The sequence below is a fragment of the Scyliorhinus torazame genome, chromosome 7, assembly GCF_047496885.1.
Source record: "Scyliorhinus torazame isolate Kashiwa2021f chromosome 7, sScyTor2.1, whole genome shotgun sequence".
Classification (NCBI taxonomy): Eukaryota; Metazoa; Chordata; class Chondrichthyes; order Carcharhiniformes; family Scyliorhinidae; genus Scyliorhinus; species Scyliorhinus torazame.
Window position 1 is genome coordinate 281,070,804 of NC_092713.1, and position 20,564 is coordinate 281,091,367.

Here is a 20,564-nt window from a genome sequence, read left to right on the forward strand (position 1 = left end):
TGCCGCCTCCGTGGACCCTGGGACCGGGCTTAAAGCCCCGAAAATGCCGTTCCCGAGCGGGAGCTCTCCATTGTGCGGCCGCCTCCCGCCCGCCGTCACTGGAAGTCTAAAGGCACAACACTTTCAAAAGCAATTTAGAACTGGTCCCTATGCAGGAACAGCAAGATTTTCTTTTCTTTATTATTAATAATAATAGTGGAACAGAAGCAACATTACTACATTGAAAATCCTGTGTCAACAGATATTAGAGGGAGATCAGAGACCAAGAATGCCTTGGGCAGCGAGCACAGCACCTACACTGGTGGGAGTTTATATTTACAGCACAACTGTACATAGGCAGTTAACATTATTTAATTAGGGGCTGGTTTAGCACAGTGGGCTTGTAATGCAGAACAAGGCCAGCAGCGCGGGTTCAATTGCCGTACCGCCCTCCCTGAACAGGCGCCGGAATGTGGCGACGAGGGGCCTTTCACAGTAACTTCATTGAAGCCTACTTGTGATAATATGCGATTATTATTATATGTTGGAATTTACTGCTGAAAGACTATGCAAGATTTTTTAATACATTAGTCTATCTCCTCATGGCAGTTGCACAAGGTAAATCAAAACCAAGTGTAGTCTTCAGGTGAAGTAGTATATACTCGAATCCTCCACGAGCAATAACACGACAACTGCTCCAGTGGGTGGGGACAAAGATGTGATCACAGTGTGACAGGTCTACATAGCTTGTCACTATTATAATCGTGGAGATAATTTAGAATACACGATGTTGACAGAAAATGCATGTGACTGAGAGTTTTAAAACTATATTATGGATGTAGATTGGAAAGATAAACTTTCCATTGTAGTAATCTTATGGGGGAAAACCCTTTCCATTTTATAAGCCAATCTGCAATTTCAAGATCATATACAAAATGCCTGCAAAATCTACCAAAAGAATAAAGCCTGAACCAATCCATCCATCAATTGTTTATTTGACAGAACAGTAAGGCTCCATCACATCATTTTATATCAGAAAAAAAATCTATTTTAGACATCTTGTGTATATATATATATATATTGTAGTAGTACTATCTAAATACACTTAACACAGCAGTTAAGGTTTTTGTAAAACAATATAGTCTTTCATTGAAGATTGTATTTTTAAAAAACGTTAATCCCAAAATTGTGCCTGAATGAACTTAAAATCAATTACATAAAACTGTAAAAAAGCAACATTTCCCAGTAACATTTTTCTTGTGAGCTGATCTAATTGTAACTTCAATCTTGTGCAACAGAACATGCCAAGGAAAGTCGAGTTACATGGGTAAAACTAGCTGTTTTAACGGAAGATCGTTTATCGGAAATACAATAGGAAAGCTTTCAGTGAATAGTTAGAGGAAAACACCAGGACCAAAAATATAACAATGTTAGGATTATATGACATCTTAAAAGGCGAATGCTTTCACCATGTCAGCTTTGCAAGTTTTTCCAACCAGTACTGTACATGGTAGATGTGTTCTTCTTCCCAGTGGCTGAATAAACCTCAAGTGATCGTAATCTAAACATAATGCATCTGTATGGACATCACTACACATCAACTACAAAATGATTTCTTACCAGATTAGACCTAAATGATAGGTATATACCATTATATCTTAAGTAATTACAGGGGTCACTGACCTTGGAGGATGGGGGGAGGAAACAGAAAAAATACTAAATATTCAAATAAGTTAGATATATTTTATTGCACTGAATAATCATCAAGGTTTGGGATAAAAATCGCTGAAAGTCCAGAAGCATTATTATGGCTAACCAGATATGCTTAATAAAGCACAGTAAAACCTGTCAAGGTTCCTTCAGTATGGACTTCATGGTTTTTCAGCTTGGGAAATTTGATAATTCCAGAATGGTTATTAAATCAAAGGGTGATGGAGGGGAAGTGGGTCAGGAAAACATGCGTCTCCAGCAATCATAGCTCACAGTATTTGAGTTTACCATGTTTTATCTTTTTCTGAAAGAGTACCAATTTACAAAGTGATCAAAAAGAGGTACTTTTCAATGGCTACACCTATTAACGAAACCCCAAACAGGAAAATAATTTGCTAACTAAAGAGGCAACTTGAAGCTCCATGGTTATTTTCTTCATCATAGAAAAACTCATTGTTGAAATCTGAAATTGACTGCTGCTGCAGTAAAATGTTCAGTACACATCATTTTTCCATGTCAAATCATTGATATGAGGCTGTATGCTATACTACAAAAACAAGTTAACTGCGATTTAAAGCAACCGAATTATCCAGTAAGCACATGGTTAACTAAAGATAACTGCAAAGATTTTTAGTGTTGTTCAGAACATAGGATTACCAGAAGTCATGAAAATGTATTTTTATTCAATTATTTCTTGAATTTAAAAGAATATTTATTTTCCATGATACTTTAAATGAGTCTTACAGAAGGGAACATGGTGGCCTAACAGATTATCATTGCACAGTTTAGATAAAGAATTGCCTTCCTTAAAAAGGCATAAAGCCAATAGATTGGCTTGACATTTGTAAGAATACCAAGGAAACATAACAGAAATGCAGCCTAAACAGCAGTCACCTTGTGCATAAAAATGCAGCAATTAAAAAGTATTCATATTATAACAAGCTCATCATTTCAGGCTGATCACCTTTTCAATAATTTCTTTCATGTTTAAACCAACAATTTTATTGCTGCTTTCTGCCATGCCCGTTCCCAGGAGTGACAGCAGATTTTCTCCAAAAAATTTGATTACGTCACTAGAGGCAGCAAGACCAACAAGGCTTATCATGCACTGCAGGTTGCAGGAGCTGACAGACATTTCTCCGCCCCCGCCCCCCCCCCCCTTCAGACAAAAGATTTCCAATCTGTTCAGGATCCATTTCTCTCTTTAACTGACCAGAGTCCTGCCATTGCCATAGTTTTGTATCTGCACTGAATTTCTCAAATTAGAACAGTATTGTTTTGTTAACACTCATGACAAATGGGTAATCAGAAAACAAAGGTAAAACCTAGGGACTTCTGCAGAAGGTGTGTCAAAAAACAGCAAAAAAAAATGTATTTCCGATTTGTGACATTCCTAAAATCCATTTCAAGCATGCAGAGAAGCTAAATTGCCACTTCCAAGAGACTCAAAACCTAATTCACCCAGAACAGAATATCACAATCGGATGATGTCCTTCAAAATCTACCCGACGTAATTATGAACAATCATTAAGCCAGATATCCATTTTTATTATAACTTGACTGTTTAAACAGAGGTGAACTTGCTTGGAGGAGTTTATTAGCATGTTATAAGGATTAATAACCACTTATGAAAGTTGTGACTTCTTGGTTCTGTAGATTCCTTTGTCCAATTTCTTAATTTTAAAAGAAGCTGTCACTGTATACTCCAATATATTGCAGAAGCTCTGCTATAAGCAGCTTCGAAGTATGAAGGGCAAGACAGAGTGCGAAGAAACTTGTTCAAATTCTTTTCTCGTGTACAACTACAATTAATGCCAATGAGCCCAAGCTATCTGGTTTACAAATTTTTGTTCACCATTCCTGAACTAAGTACAGCTATCTCCAAGAACACCTTCTTGCAGTGATTATCTATATTAGTTCCCATCACCATGGGACTTAACGTATGCATGTTTAGAGGAAGTAAAGAAAGAAGTGCTCGAGTGATGGCAGGGCTTTAAGGTGAAGTGATCAAGGTGCATAGTGATAAATAGCAGGATGAGACTTCACAATTTGCTCCATAAAAAAGATGCTGAGGCACTCCAGCAGTAAAGTGCGAATGAACAATTACAATAGAGAGCTGAACAATTACAATAGAGAGCAAAAAATGAATTTCTTTTCATGAAAGGGGTGGTACTGAATTAATTTATTTCAATGAAAGGCGTGGTTGTGGGGCGGGGGGAAAACAGAAAAGAGTGCAAGAGAAAGCAGAATAAAATCTGACTAACTAGCCCAAGTTTAACTGCAGGAACATTAATGTCACTTATAACTTCAAACTCTAAAAAGGTCTGTTTCCTCCTGTTTTCACATGTAATAAGTCATTCCTTTGGTCACTAGGTTTGGACAAGCAAAGGAACCAAATAGTGAAGAGTTTAAAGCTGCAGTTCTTTGCACAGACAATGAGTTTTGCCCTGAACATAGGATGGGAATCCGAGGAGCTCTAGGACTCTGGGTGTCTGCTCCATTATTACTTTCTTGTTGTACAAACGTAAACCTTTATATGGCTCTGTGGATACTGTAAACGTGAACTGAAAACAGAACTCTCTAGAAACACTCAGAAGTTGTGGGGGGGTTAATGTTTTAGGTTTTGATAATAGTCATTGACTTGAAACATTATCTCCCTCCACAGATCCTACTCAATCTGTTCAGTTTTCCTGACATTTTTTTTATTTATACAAAAAGACATCAGCACTGGAATAAAACGTGTGTTTGTTCCGGTGTCTAAACTGAAAATACATCAGTAAAAGCCCCACACAGTTTGAACCGTTACATCAAGTAGAAAAACTCCATAGTCTATGTTGGCTTGCAAACCTCCATGATTAAGTGGCCCATCAAGATCTAAAGTTTGGAAATCAATATCCTAGCTAATAGGTCAAGAGCCGCAGCAAGAGATCTACAAGCAATTGCTACTGTGGGTGTTATCTGAAGATTAGAATGGCTGGAGGTTGGGGAGTGGTGGAGGAGAAATATTTTATTAAATTGGAAAATAAAGATAACATTGATATTTCTCTTATGGTCAATTATTTTTGAAAATGGCTCCCAGTGACGAGGGTTCTCAATTTTACTCAACTACATAAATATTTTTCTCCGAACGCTGTCCAAGTTAAATGAAACATGATCTTCCTCTCGAATTTGCCAGCTTAACTTGTACAAATCTATTGTGTGCGCATAAATGTTTAAAGCTGAAAACAAAACTCCCCGCAATACTACATAATCTGAGCCGTATGTTTCATCACAGTCAACGACAAGTGCAAAAATCATTGCCGAGGTGTTTCAACTATGATTGGTGGCACTGAAGATAATAGCTGCATGTCAGTTTAAATGGTTAAAACATGAGCTTTACATAATAGTGATTCAGCAGCTTCAGAAAACAGCTTAAACAATTCCATCGTCATCTTCATCACTCAAGAAATCCTCTTCTGCTTCAAATTCAATACCTTGGAAAAGCCTATAAAACAAAAAGGTATAATTATAAAAAGCTGATAATTCGTATCATTACTTCAATTTAATGTGCATGAACCATAACTGCAAGACTTAACAGAGCAACTTTCGGCGAATAGTGCAGGACTCAAATACAGGCCCGATGCAGACGGCTGCAAGAGTCTTCTGTTAAGTTCTGTTAGTTGAGTGAACAATGTTTTTCTTGTCATCAAGCAAGAACAACAAAAGGACATTTTATGTCTGGAGTACTTTTTCCAGGGAGGAAATTTGGAAATAGAATATGGGAAATATTTTGACACATCTATAGGGTGCAAGCAGAGACTAGTTTCTGAAAAATGACATCTAATCAAAGCACACAAATTATCTTCACATATATCTCCAAAGAATGTTTTCCAAATTCCTTTCAGCGTAGGGTGGTCCATCAGCCACCTACCTATAAACCCATGAAAATATAATTTGTAACCAATATCTTTTGTAAAAACAAAACTTGTCAACATTCAGCAATTTTACTTTTCTATAGCAACAGAACATTCATCCCTCTTCTTGGTAGCTTTTCCTCGTCTACTAGTGTTTTTCATCTTGCCTTGGTTCCTGACACTCCTTGGACCTCTGCCTACATCATAATACAAGACTCTGCAGATTCACTATTCCTGGTTTTCATATATGCATGTATAATCTGTTAATCCCTCCTCTCCATGTAGAATATTCCACACATGCAGTAAAATTCCATATCCCTATTTCACTGGGCACAGATGTTCAAACATTTTCAATTTGCACTAACTTCACCACTACTTTCCCAAGTATTAACTGTTAAATTACTGGAGACTTTGAGACAGCATTTGATGTTTTAATCTGTATTTTCAAGGAATTAGGGCTTCTCTACGCACATTCTGCCACCTTTCCTATAGTGTCAGTGGCCGGGCATCGTGCCACCCCAAAGGTGCGGAATTCTCCGCATCTTGGGGGGCCGAGCCCTAACGTTGAGGGGCTAGGCCCGCGCCGGACTGATTTCCGCCCCGCCAGCTGGCAGAAGTGCCCTGGAACATTCTTCTACATCAATAGGTGCATGCAAGTTGTTGTTGATTTCCGCCCCGCCAGCTGGCGGAAGTGCCCTGGAACATTCTTCTACATCAATAGGTGCATGCAAGTTGTTGTTGCTTCGTTGAATGCTTTCACCGTGTCATTTTGGCCACTGTCTTAGTTGCTCTATTTTCAGCCGATTAGCCACCACAAAATCTCTCTCCTCATGTCTATATGCATAGTTTTGCATTCACCAATGCTACTAGAGCCAGCTCCAAGCTCATGTTCTCAAATTGTAGGTTCCAAATTGACACCACTATGCATACTCGGATGTCCAAGACCCTGAAGTCCTCCTTCCTTCCAGTCCCTCCACTTTAGAATCATACCACTTGTTACTGGTCCAAGTGTTTCCACTGAATAGTATATCTCTGCACTTGTCATAAGCAATGCCATAGGAATTCAACAATGCAATCTAAATTACATCGCCGGATGTAACAGCTGGTTAAAAAACTGTATATCCTACAACTCAATAAACATCGGATTTACTGTTTTAAAAATGCTTTTATGAACCTATAATTCGCTTAACTTTGCTTATGTAATATAACAATCATGTGACAAATATAACAAATAAATAACAATGTAGGTTCAAGCTGTATATAAAAAAATATACCAACACATCTGCAGATCTCCTGCTGCAGTTTACATCATTTTGTGTTCAAGACCATCTGCACTATCTGAACGAACACAGTTGCTTCAGTCAGTACCACAAGCATCAAGATACCATAAGATAAACATGAAAAGGGGCAGCACGGTGGCGCAGTGATTAGCACTGCTGCCTCATGGCGCCAAGGTCCTAGGTTTGATCCCGGCTCTGGGTCACTATGTGTGGAGGTGGCACATTCTCCCCGTGTTTGCGTGGGTTTCACCCCCACAACCCAAAGATGTGCAGGGTAGGTGAATTGGCCCATCAATTGGAAAAGATAAATTGGGTACTCTAAATTTATATTAAAAAAAGAAGATAAGCATGAAAGTCTTTTGAGAAATCTAGGGCGAAATTCTCCGGTATCGGCGCGATGTCCACCGACCGACGCCAAAAACGGCGCAAATCAGCCGGGCATCGTGCCACCCCAAAGGTGCGGAATTCTCCGCATCTTGGGGGGCCGAGCCCTAACGTTGAGGGGCTAGGCCCGCGCCGGACTGATTTCCACCCCGCCAGCTGGCGGAAGTGCCCTGCCAGCTGGCGCGGAAATGACATTGCCAGGCGGCGCATGCGTGGGAGCGTTAGCGGCCGCTCACGGCACCCCGCGCATGCGCAGTGGAGGGAGTCTCTTCCGCCTCGGTGGAGACCGTGGCGAAGGCGGAAGGAAAAGAGTGCCCCCACGGCACAGGCCCGCCCTCAGATCGGTGGGCCCCGATCGCAGGCCAGGCCACCGTGGGGGCACCCCCCGGGGCCAGATCGCCCCGCGTCCCCCCCCAGAGCCCGCCAGCGCCGCCTCGTCCCGCCGGTAAGAGAGGTGGTTTAATCCACGCCGGCGGGACAGGCATCCTAGCAGCGGGACTTTGGCCCATCCGGGCCGGAGAATCGCGGGGGGGGTGGCGCCAACCACGCGGCTCGATTCCCGCCCCCCGCCAAATATCCGGTGCTGGAGAATTCGGCAACCGGCGGGGGCGGGATTCACGCCAGCCCCCGCCGATTCTCCGGCCCGGCGGGGGGGGTCGGAGAATCTCGCCCCTAATGTTTACGAATATGGCAGAAAAGAACTATTAAAAAAAGAAACTCACTCATTGAAGCAGGGCGATGAGGAATCGCTGAAGTGACTGTATGGATTTACTTTCGAAAGTGGCCGTATGCAAAGCCAACAAAAGTACTGTTTACAGCCAGTGCAAGTCATCTTATTGCATCCATTCACCTTCTAGAAAGGAACATAAATAACATCTTACTGCAGCAAGCCAATGACGAAGCATTCCATTATAAACAAGTTTATTCTACATTGTTATCGATGGTACCGCGACCAAGGTTTCAATTTCAGGCAAACATTTGGTAGCCACAGAATTAATCGTCAATAGAGCTCCAACAATATTTGAAGTTTATAGAGATAGGAATGCAACAAAACATGTATTCTGTATAAGAATTTGCTTATACATAGCATCCCATGACATCCCCAAGCACATTCCAGCCAACAAAGCACTTAGCGGTCACTGTTGGAAAGCAAATAACTTTGTTTCTTCAAGGAGCACTAACAACAATGCCAAGCAGGTTTTATTATCCACCTGGTTTCCAAAATCATCTTTGTCACTGCACAATAATGATGAGTATGGTTTAGCCATTTCCCCTTCAGGCTGGAAGGGGGAGAAAAAGCTATCCATGAGCCATCCCTCTATACTTTAGTAGCTGATTCACTGCTGTCTTAATACCAAAGCACAGGTATCATGCTTACATGGGGCATACAAGTTGAAAACCCTGCCCCTGCAGATTTCTGAAAATGGATTCCTACCAATAATCAGGAAACATTTAGAACATAGAAAGCTTAAAATAAGATAAAATGTACAAAATTAAATGTTTCTATTTGCCAGATTTCTTTTTGCCAAATAGTTCCTCTCAAGAGATGTAATCAAAGGAACTGTACATTAATGTAACAAAAACAAACGAGATTGGGTTAGGCATTCAAGCCACAACTATGGAAATATAATCGTAACAGAGCAAATTATAATGAAAACAGTGAATTCCATGAACAGGAAACTTTGAAATACATACACTGTACATGAAAAAACATCTAAAACAAGTTCAAATGCTTCCCAAAACTAGTTTAAATTTCTGAAAAATATTATTTTTAAACAAGATAACTCTTCAATGAGATAACTCAACTTTTGAATTCAGTCGCTCCCTCAGGCTGATCAACTAACCTGTATGTTTGTGCCACAGCGGGGACATGGCTTCGAGTTCTTATCAAGCCATTCCTGGCTGCAGAGCTCCTCCACTGCTTTCTGAAGCACTCGGCGCCCATAAGACTTCTCCAAACGCTGTCTGCCAGATTCATCGGCCTTCAAATACTCATCGCGCAGCGCAGAAAGTTTCTCTGAAAGGAAAAAGATCCCAAGAAAGACTGAGAAACAAAGTAACCAACAAATAACAGACTTCTCTCCTCATACTTACTGCCAATCTAACAGAAGACAGTGTGATTCAAAGCCTAGCATGCCCTAGTCATTAAGTCTATTGCTCCAATACTTCAGTTACCAGAACGAACATGTAGAAAACCAGTAATATCACCATTTAAAATGACATAAATCACAGAATTAACTCTAGTCGAACCAAACAATAGTCATTTATTTCATTCTCCCGTAATCGAAGATCCAACAGATTCTCCTTGCCAAATTACATTGAAGAGCAACTCACATTTTCCAATATCTTTTAGGTTTGTAAGTGAGTAATTCAGATCTAGTGTACCTCAATGGAATTAAGACTCTTAAACAGTATAGTTTATTGAAAAATTTTCATTAAAAATTGAATCAAGAACATCTCTAAAAATCAACCTCAACACCAAACAATTTATATATTTGGTAACCATGGCCTGAAATACATTCTCGGCTGTGGTCGGCCCAGGAGCGCAATTTCACACTAGCTCGCCAGGTCATCCACCATGAAGCGTGCACTGTGAAAGGCGAAGTGCTACCAGGGGGGCTGGGACCTGAGAAAAGGGAGCAAGCTGATTGGTCTTCCAATGTGTTCTCTCGGGGGCAGCAGGGAGCTTGATCCGAGAAAAATAAATATCAATGTTAAAACTATGCCACAAGTGTCTGGGCAGCACAGTTATACACAGACCTCAGACATATTTGTTAAATTTATTTGAGCCCCGATTTTCAGCCCACCCTGGATCGAGGTTGCAGATTAAACGTAAAGGTCACCTGACTAACAGGCTCACCTGCCAACCGGAAAGGCAGAAGGGCAACGTAAAATCCCAGTCAACTGCTGCTTAATTAACTTAATTTGGCTTTGTCAGCAGGCATGCTTCAATCTTGGGCATGCATGCCAACCAAAATATTACGCAAGGGACATACTTTTGATGTCTTCTCGCGTGATTTTAAGTGTTTCCAGGTCAGGTGCATGGCTGAACTTTATACCTAAAATTCTGGACCATATCTAGTTCCGCTTTACATATTGTAGGTGAAGACATAGATGACTAAAGTTGATTAACTTTCCATCCACATCTAATCCCAGTAGGCACAGTGAATCAAATTGTTTCACTCTTTCACCCCCAAAACACAATCTATCCCCACTTGCCCTGCTGACCGAACTCTTGTCCACTCAATTGTAGTTGGTTAACCAAGGCACTGATATATGATTATCTGTATTATTAAAAATTCAGACAGTGAACTTGCCAAATAAAAAAATTAACAATTCAGATGTTAAATAATGCAGATTTTGTAGATGTTCTAAGTCTCAGTGGCTACATTCAAGACCAGTAAGCTTTCCTGACAATTCGAAAATATCGGAAATAAAAGTTATCTGATTCTATGAATGGTGCTATACAAATTCAAGTTCATCTGCACTTTCACACTTGTGCCCATACCCTTCACTTCCATCATCCATTTTATCTCAATTATTTTCCCTATTATAACATCTGATGCCCACATTTATAACTGGTTTGCGAAAATAAATTCTTCACGTAGTAATTACAGAATCTAACTGAACGGCTTTGCATTGATTTTTTTTTTGATCTTTCGGAAAATTTTCTGAGCTTTCATCCACCATCCCGTGTTCTCATGTACATTTTAGTTTACAGTTTTAGCCTTTTTGTCATAATTTCTCTCATCCACACCAAACCCAACTGGTTCATCATCATTAATGTGGCTGACCTACAGTCTCCAGTGTCAAATTTAAAATTCTCATCCTTACAATAAGATCATGGTCTAATTTCCCCCTTACTCCTCCCATCCCCGTAACTTCCTCCACCAGCTTCCCCTTTCTGAACTTTCCTTCATCTATGGAGCAGGACAAACAATTCAAATTTTGTTGGTTTTGAAGCAAGTTGAGGGGATGCAGACAGGAGAGTATCCCATTCCCCATCCCATCCCAACCCAACTCGAGTAATCACCATCCAACCATTAAAACATTTCCAAATGGGTGCATACTTTAGTCCAACAGGACATAGACGAGTACAAGTGCAATCTAACTATTTTTAACCTTCAAAAAAAAAAGTGTGAAACCATGGCCTTACCTGCTCTTAATCTACATGGGGATATTCCATGATAAGCCATTTCACATAATGCACAAAAAGCATAACGACATCCTGGACAGAAGCCCATGGTGTTTCCAGGCTCAAGCATCACCACCGATTTACAAACAGTGCGAGGACAATACACTACATCTGTCATTAGGTCCAAAGTAGACTGAAGGAGAAGGCGGTCATATCGTGCAAATGTCTCCTCCCTGACCAGTTCTTTGACCTATAAAGATGTAATACTTTCAAATGCTCTAGAAATCGAAACAAATCTAATGTGAAAGTTTCATTATTTCTAAACTTCTAAACAGACAGGATTTCTAAAAATGGACATTAAGGTCCAACTGTTTCTTAGATAATGAGATTCCTTCAGATTACTTTTTCTAACTTTCTAAAACTTCTGCTTACATTAAATCTGGAATAAATTAACCAGTACCTCAAAATACATGCATTGCAATCAAATTGCTAATGTTACAATACCAACAGAACAATCAGCCTGAATATAGAATTTCTGGCAAAGTAGTAATGATTCCATGTGGGTAGAATAAAACATTTCTCTTTTTATAGTTCTTCAGCCAGTATTTGGGAGAGGTAATAAATGCAATAAAAAAGAGATAACTAAGTACCAATTAGATTAACAAGATGGTCATAGTTAAATTTAAATTTTGTCTATAAGCTGAGCCATAGGTCATTCAGCCCAAATGGTTCCCAGCCCACCCGCTTGCTAACTTGCACACCAAAGTTCTTATTGTCCACCCAGTGCTTGACGAGCCCCTTCCCAGAGTACACACTGATCTCTCTGCTTGGCCCAAACCATTTTGGTTGATAAACTGAAATCTTTTGAGATTGGTCTGTCACTGCAAAAGTGATCACAGATTCGAGGAATGCCATGGAGAATTAGAGCTGGGTGTCTTGGAAGCCGACACAGCATTGAGATGAAAAGACGGGGAGAAGAGAAAGTAGTCAAAGACTGATCCTGTCAGAATGTTCGAGGTGATCATGAAGGAACGGGGAGATAAAGTTTTGCTGGAGACGCACTGACCGCATTAGTGCAAGTGGAGAGGAATTGAATCACACAAGAGCAGACCAACAAAGGACAAAAGGCTAGAGGACGATGGTATGGTTGATTGTGTCAAATGCTGTAGAGGTCAAGAGGACAATAAGGATAATGTCTTCTGTGAGTCACGAGGAGTGCCAGTTGTAACTTTTATCAGAGTTGACTTGGCACTATAAGCAGGATAAAAGCTGAACTGAAGGGGTTTAAATAGAGATTGAGAGATCTACAAAGTGCTGGGATGTAAAAATATATTTAAGTAACTTGGAAAGAATAGTGAAGATACGGATGAGGAGTCATGGGATGTATTTAACCTTCTTTTGATATATTTACACAAATGAAAGCAAATTATATCCAACTTTTGTGCTCTAAAATGTTTTTCTCTGTTCTCTGCATCAGTGCATTTCTAGCACCTGTTGGATGCAGGGAGGAAAGAAAATGGGACAGTTGCAAATTGCCAATCTCAATTTGAAACATCAAGAAATCCTAGAAAGCATGATGGGATTTATAGCCTAACTTGTTGACTCAACAGATCATAATATCTTTGGCAAGCCCATGAACAAATTAGAAACGCAACAATGCTGTTTACGTACATGCCTTCAGGTTTAAATCTTGTAATTTAAAAATGTCTTTATTGTATTCCTGGACTAAACGTCTCACTTCAGGGAGAAAGTTAAATATTTGGAGCAATTTGATTGGTTTCTCTTTCTTTCGTTGTGAAATATCACTGATGGCTAATAATGAAGTACCTTGATGCATGCAATTCCTCAGTTTTTAAAAAAAAATCCAATTTCACCATTTAATTCAAATGTAAAAAAAATCCAATTTCACTATTTAATTCAAATGTTCAAACACAAGTAATATAAGCAGGGGAATATCATCTCCATCGTCCCATAATCCTCTGGGTACAGAATTCTAAAGATTCCTTCAAGTGAAGAAACCTCTCCTCAGCAGTCTTAAATGATTGACCCCTTATCCTGAAGCTGTGCATCGTTGTTCTGGGTTACCCTGTTAAGCCTCTTCATAATCTTGAATGTTTCCATGTTTATATTATTCTGATTGCAGTTCTAGTGGCCAACACAAAAGGGAAGGCAGTGCAGGATACCTTTCTGATTGTAGAGAGATAGGTGATCATTATGGATGCTCAGTCTATTCTGATAAAACATATTTGCACTAATTGTAAGAAAACGGAGTCTCTGGAATAGATGGATGTGCTGGAGCAGCAATTGGTTGTACGCTACAGCAGAGACAATGAGGGGTTTCAGGATTATACTCTCCAGAATGTGGTTCACCAAGTGGTATTATTAGACGGTTCAGGATATAGTAGGTAAGAAATACTTAACCATCAACAAGAGCTGCAGAGGAGACATGCCTCAATTCTGAAGGAAACCCCAAGTATAGGAAATAGCATTGGACAAATATGAGATGCACAGCAACAGTAATTCAGAGAAGAGTAGTCAGAGTATTTTTATCAGTTACATTCAGGAGTCCCAAATGATATGTTGGCTCCTTAGTACAATGTTGCAAGGTGCCATGGAACAGGTTGAGAATTCTGGAGAGAACAGCCAAAATTAGTGTCAAATGCATTTTAGATAATGCAAAACAGGTTAAGAAGCTAGGCACTGCCTTGAATAACAAGACCTCAGGATTGCTAATCGCCAGACTGTTTCCTATTCCATGGATTAGTTAAGGAAGATTAGGAAAGGCAACATATAACTGCAGAGTTGGTCTGACAAGGGGGAGGTTGATATTCTTACGACATTGTAGAGAAATGTCCATTCAGAAGAGAGGATTTACCCAAAATGAACTGACAGCTTCCCGCTGTATCGGGGCCGGGGGGGGGGGGGGGGGGGGGGGGGTTGAAACTTTTGTATTGGATAATTACTAACTCATATTTCTCCCACCAACTGAACTGTTCAGTTATGATTTACAGCTAACAGGGACAGCACAGTGGCGCTGTAGTTAGCGCTGCTGCCTCACGGCGCTGAGGAACCGGATTCGGTCCTGGCCCCGGGTCACTGTCCGTGTGGAGTTTGCACATTCTCCCTGTGGCTACGTGGGTCTCAACCCCCCCCCACCAATCCAAAGATGTGCAAGCTAGGTGGATTGGCCACGCTAAATTGCCCCTTAATTGGGAAAAAAAGAACTGGGTACTCATAAATTTATATTACAAAAATGATTTACAGCTAAACTTTGAAGACAAATTAGCACAGCCCAACACACACTTTAAAGATCTGTTGGCTGATAGCTGACACGTGTAGGATGCAGTATAATGCCTGGAGTGCAGCAGTGTATGTGCGCACCATCTCCTTTGAGCGAAGATGCTAGCAACCAGGCCACTTCAATGCTTCTGCTGTATAATGGAGTCACACTGAAGAAATAAACTGATTAATGAACAGTTAATTACTTAGTTTAAAATTTAAAATATCTTACTTGAGCTGGTGTGGCAATAGAAGTACACTTTGGCTCAGGACAGTTAAGGCACTGAACATTCCCATCGCGGATCTGTATCTCAAAATATTCTTTCAAACAAGCCTTGCAATACACATGTTTACACTCCTTGAAGTGCATGCAGTCAATGCCCAGTTTTTCATAAAAGCATACACTACAGGTGAACATCTTGCTATTAAAGACTTTCTGTTGCTGATTCTGATCAAAGTCCAAAATTTCACGCAAAACACAAGCCCAAGACTCCACATCCTGGATAGCTCTTGGGTCAAGAGGAAATTCTTTCAAGTTCTTTGGTTTGTTCCGTGATCCAAATTCTTTGTCCTTATTATTAGAATAAGTGCCATCAGATTTCTTTTCACTGTTTCCTTGGATTTCTAACGGAGACTTGATTAGTAAAAAGGAGAGAGTCTCTTCTTTTAAGAATTGCATCCATGAAAACAGCACTACACAATTGCCATTGTCTTTCCAAATTCTATCCAGGTGAACACAAAGTACAGAGAGCTGTTGGGAGACAAATAAGCAGGTTATCAAGCAACATAGGGAACAAAATAATGGCCTGAATTTTGAGGTTAGCGGCAAAGCAAGGGGCTCAGTGCTGACCTCAAAGATAGCTGTGGTGACATGGTTTTCCCCTTTTTCTATGGCAGTTTAAATCTGGCACGAAGTCCAGGGATTCTCTTGTGACACCTGCAAGCAGGTTAGCAACTAATCATATTGAAGTACCAGTACACATAAACCAGGCAATCAAAAGCATTTAAAATCCTTCACATTTAATTTACATTTTCAGATAAATAAAGGTTTAGATTTTGAAGCTAAAATAAAGATAAGAACATTAGAAATAGTTGCCTTATTTGCCCTTCAAGCCTGCTCCGTCATTCAACAAGATCATGGCTGATCATCTGCCTCATCTCCGCCTTCCCATACAATTCACATATCCCTCAATTTCCCCTTTGTAACCCAAAATCTATTGACTTCTGCTTTGAATATATTCAATGACTGAGCTGTCTGGAGTAAAGATTTACAAAGATTCCCAATCCTTTTCAGAACTTTCTCCTCATCTCAATGGGTGACCCCTTATTTGGAGACTATGGCCTTGTGTTCTAGATTTCCCAATCAGGAGGAGAAACATTTTCTCAGGTTACAGCCTCCTTTGTTATGTCAATTTTTTTTTAATCATTATGGAGAAATTTGACATTCTACAAATATATAATTAGCTTTCCAGGGCCAGTGAAAGCACTTAGCAGTAATCATGAAGTTAGCAAGTCTTTAAAAACCCAGTCACACTTCCTTCAACAAAGTGAAAACGCCAACAACAGAAAAAGCATGAGTGGAAGCTCTCAACAATTTATACATTTCTCAATAATTGCAAACTTGCGGGGGGGGGGGGGGGGGGGGGGGGGGGGGGTCCTCAAGGCGTACCCTCTGGAGAAGCACAGAATCACTGACAGGAAGACCTGAAGTTCCATGTTATTCTACTGCTGACTTTAAAGAATGCTATCAAGTGTCTATATAGGAATGAAGGTAAATTAAGTTTTTTCGTCATTACAACTTTAAAAAATGCAAGCCATAGAATTACCACAAGGCATAGGCCAATGTTTCTATGCATTCATTGAATAATACAAAATCATTTGTCATAGGAGCAGAATTAGGCCATTCTGCCCATCAAGTCTGCTCTGCCATTCAATCAGATATTTTTCTCTTCCCCATTCTCCTGCCTTTTCCCCATAACCCCTGATTCCCTTATTAATCAAGAACCTATCTATCTCTGATTTGAAGAAACTCAGTGATTTGGCCTCCACACCCTTCTGGTGCAAAGAGTTCCACAGATTCACCACCCTCTGGCTGGAGAAATTCCACCTCATCTCAGTTTTAAAGGATCGTCCCTTCAGTCTGAGGCTGTGCCCCCGGGTTCTAGTTTTTCCTATTGGTGGAAACACCCTCTCCATGTTCACTCTATCTAGGCCTCTCAGAACCCTGCAAGTTTCAATAAGATCTCCTCTCATCCTTCTTAACTCCAGCGGGTCCAGACCCAGAGTCCTCAACCACTCCTCTATGACAAGCTCTTTATTCCAGGAATCATTCTTGTGAACCTCCAAGGCCAGCACATCCTTTCTTAAATACAGGGTCAAAACTGCTCATAATACTCCAAATAGAGTCTGACCAGAGCCTTGTGCAACCTCTGAAGTACATCCCTGCTCTCGACATGAATGTTAAGATTGCATTTGTCTCCCTATCTGCGGACTGAACCTGCACTTTGATCTTAAGAGAATCTTAAGTTAGGACTCCCAAGTCCCTTGATGCAAATATATAGCAAATTATGAACAAGATCATCAAGCGGAGGAATGTGAAGGCTGGGGGAAGAGAGCAGAGGCAAAGGCGCTCTTCTGCCAATCAAAAATAAAAGCAGAGCCTCAAGACAAAACAAAGAGTGAAAGTATATCAAACTGTTGAAGTTACTGATAGAACTCTTCTATTAAAACAGGAAATTTAATTAATCTATTTGGTGAAGGCCTTTTTATGCACCCCCACCCCCTCACACACACACACACACACACACAGTATAACCCTTTAACCAGTTGCATCATGCATTAATTCTCAGGCAGGCAGATTACATCATCTGTTCATTTTCTAATGGGCGGCACGGTAGCACAGTGGTTAGCACTGTTGCTTCACAGTGCCAGGGTCCCAGGTTCGATTCCCGGCTTAGGTCACTGTCTGTGTGGAGTCTGCAGGTTCTCCCTGTGTACGCGTGGGTTTCCTCCGGGAGCTCCAGTTTCCTCCCACAAGTACCAAAAGATGTGCGGTTAGGTAATTTGGACATTATGAATTCTCTCTCGGTGTCCCAAACAGGCGCCGGAATGTGGCGCCGAGGGAATTTTCACAGTAACTTCATTGCAGTGTTAATGTAAGCCTACTTGTGACAATAAAGATTATTATCTCATGCCATCGAATGGCTCATACAAAAGCAGCATACATAATGTTGGCAATAAATTTGGAAAGGAAACGACAATAAATTTTGTCTGGGGTATAAAATAATGCTTAGAGAATTTTTGAAACAAACATTGACTGTCAAAGAGTATTCCAAACACAATGCATTTTCCAGGGTGCTTAACAAATTAATGTGCTTATCAATAGTTAATTTGTTATAAATTAATTATATTTGGAGAATGGAATGAGACATGGAAAAATAAAAAATTTCTACCTAAAAGCACTGGAGGCTTTTAATTCACAATGCAAACAGCACGGAAATGCACTTGAGCATCAGTAAAGGGGACAAGGAATCTCTCCACAAAAGAAGGTGAAATTTAGGTTTGACTATCCGCTAGAACATATTTTATCATACATTTAATTTAAGTAACATAAATACATCATAGTAGTTTCGGAAAATCAAGGCCTTTGTAAATAAAATGACAAACCAACATGTTAAGGAAAATATAACTGTTTCCATTTTTATTACCCACACAAGTGTTGGAATATACTGAGATAAAAGCAAATTACTACGGATGCTGGAATCCGAAACAAAAACAGAAAATACTGGACAATCTCAGTAGGTCTGACAGCCTCTGTGGGTAGAGAAGGGAGATTATGATTCGATTCTGGATGACAAAGAGTCATCCAGACTCAAAACGTTAGCTCCCTTCTCTCTCCACAGATGCCGTCAGACCTGCTGAGATTGTACAGTATTTTCTGTGTTTGCATTGGAATATACTCTTTGTGTTGTCTTCCAAATTGTTGCTTAAATTGTACCCTTCCAAAAACCCTCGCCCTTTCCTCAAATATTCTATTTTATTAAAACAGAATGAGCCGCAAACCTGAGCTTGGAATAGCCACTTGCAGCTCAGGGTATATTTAGGAGCTGAACCCGATGGATAATCTGGTGGAAGTTCGAAGTTCAACACAAGAGGAGGCAGGAAAGAAACTACGTATTCAATCAGATCCTTTTTATTCTGCTTTTCATCACCTGAATTAAGAAAAATAATTGTCATTTTCAAGATGAACTTCGGTTGTAATTTTCTTAATCAATTCTGTACTTCAAACCTTATAATTACAGTTAGAGACTTTTAAAACATTTCAGCTTACCATGAACAATTACTTTGAAGTTTGGTGGCAACTCCAAACAAATGCTTATTTCTCCGCCTGGAGCAGATTCTGCACGTTTAAATTCATCCTCCTCATAAATACTAGCAAGAGCCAGCAGCTCATCCTCCTGCTCTTCTTTATCCCGAGTGGACATCTAGATTCCTGGGAATTGAACAAGTTTTTTAAATAATTGGCTGGGCCCAAATAGTTCCTTGTGAGTTGCAAGTGGCTACCTTAAGATTACATTTTCAACCCATTCTCACTTTTTGGTTCATGCGGAATTGCTAATTGAAAGGATAGAACAGATTTGGTGGAAGAGTTCAGAGAAAACTTCCCAGGAAACAAATCAAGCACATTTGTGCGGGAAAACAGTGCTAGTGAAAACCCCTTTTAGTGAGATGACATCACAATCAAGTTGTTGCACCTCCCCCAAAAAATGTTTTGATAGGTAAAGAGATGGAGTATAATATGGCAAAATGTGAGGTTATTCACTTGGGGAAGAATAGAAAAGCTGATTATTTTTTTTAAAATGGCGACAGAATTACCAAATGTTGGTGTTCGGTGGGATTTGTATTGATACTTTTTGTAAGAGGGTTGAAATACACAGCAAATAAGTCTTGCTGCAATTTTACTGGGCTTTGTCGAGACCACACCAGGCGTACTGCAGTCTTGGTCTCCATACTTAAGGATATAATTACCCTGGACAGGGTGCAACAAAGGTACACTTGGGATGAGAGAATTGTCCCAGGAGGAGAGATCGTGTAGAGACATAGAACTTTACAACGTGAAAATAGACCCTTTGGCCCAAATTTTGTCCATGCTGGCCAGTTTTTAACCACTAACCTAGTCCCAATTGCCTACATTTGGCCTGCGTTTAGGGCAGCACGGTAGCACAGTGGCTTCACAGCGCCAGGGTCCCAGGTTCGTTACCCTGCTGGATCACTGTCTGTGCGGAGTCTGCACAATCTCCCCGTGTCTGCGTGGGTTTCTTCCGGGTGCTCCGATTTCCTCCCACAGTCCAAAGTCGTGCAGGTTAGGTGGATTGGCCATGCTAAATTGCCCTTAATGTCCAAAAAAGGTTAGATGGGGTTATTGGGTTATGTGGATAGGATGGAAGTGAGGGCTTAAATGGGTCGGTTCAGACTTGATGGGCCGAATAGCCTCCTTCTGCACTATATGTTCTATGTATCCCTCTATACCCATCTTTCCTATATAGCTGTCTAAATGCTTTTTAAAAGACAAAATTGTACCCGCCTCTACTACTGCTTCTGGCAGCTCGTTCCAGACACTCACCTTAAACCTATGCCCTCCAGTTATAGACTCCCCTACCTTTGGGAAAAGATGGTGACTATCTACCTATTCTATGCCCCTCATTATTTTATGGACCTCTAAGATCACCTCTAAGCCTCCTACGTTCCAGGGAAAAAAAAGTCCCAAGTCTATCCAGCTTCTCCTTATAACTCAAACCATCAAGTCCCGGGAACATCCTCGTAAATCTTTTCTGCACTCTTTACAGTGCTTTTCAGTTAAATAATATCCTTTCTATAATTGGGTGACCAGAACTGTACACAATA

At 40.4% G+C, this 20,564-nt stretch overlaps 1 protein-coding gene across 5 annotated transcripts in view; it reads right to left on the minus strand.

Annotated features, from left to right (window-relative positions):
* Positions 1 to 956: 956 nt before the first annotated feature.
* rnf14 (ring finger protein 14) overlaps positions 957 to 20,564 on the minus strand; it is a 31,312-nt gene continuing 11,704 nt past the window's right edge. For 2 of the 5 annotated variants that reach the window (XM_072512537.1, XM_072512538.1), the window contains exons 2-8: positions 18,991 to 19,152; positions 18,723 to 18,871; positions 14,893 to 15,411; positions 11,403 to 11,631; positions 9,091 to 9,263; positions 7,969 to 8,099; positions 957 to 5,173 (exon numbers count right to left, since the gene is read on the minus strand). In XM_072512537.1, coding sequence (XP_072368638.1) covers positions 5,101 to 5,173; positions 7,969 to 8,099; positions 9,091 to 9,263; positions 11,403 to 11,631; positions 14,893 to 15,411; positions 18,723 to 18,871; positions 18,991 to 19,144 — 1,428 coding nt within the window. In that variant the 5' untranslated portion in view covers positions 19,145 to 19,152 and the 3' untranslated portion in view covers positions 957 to 5,100. Of the gene's footprint in view, positions 5,174 to 7,968; positions 8,100 to 9,090; positions 9,264 to 11,402; positions 11,632 to 14,892; positions 15,412 to 15,510; positions 15,596 to 18,722; positions 18,872 to 18,990; positions 19,153 to 20,564 lie in introns of those variants that run through there. The other 3 variants (XM_072512539.1, XM_072512540.1, XM_072512541.1) reach the window with 3 other exon arrangements.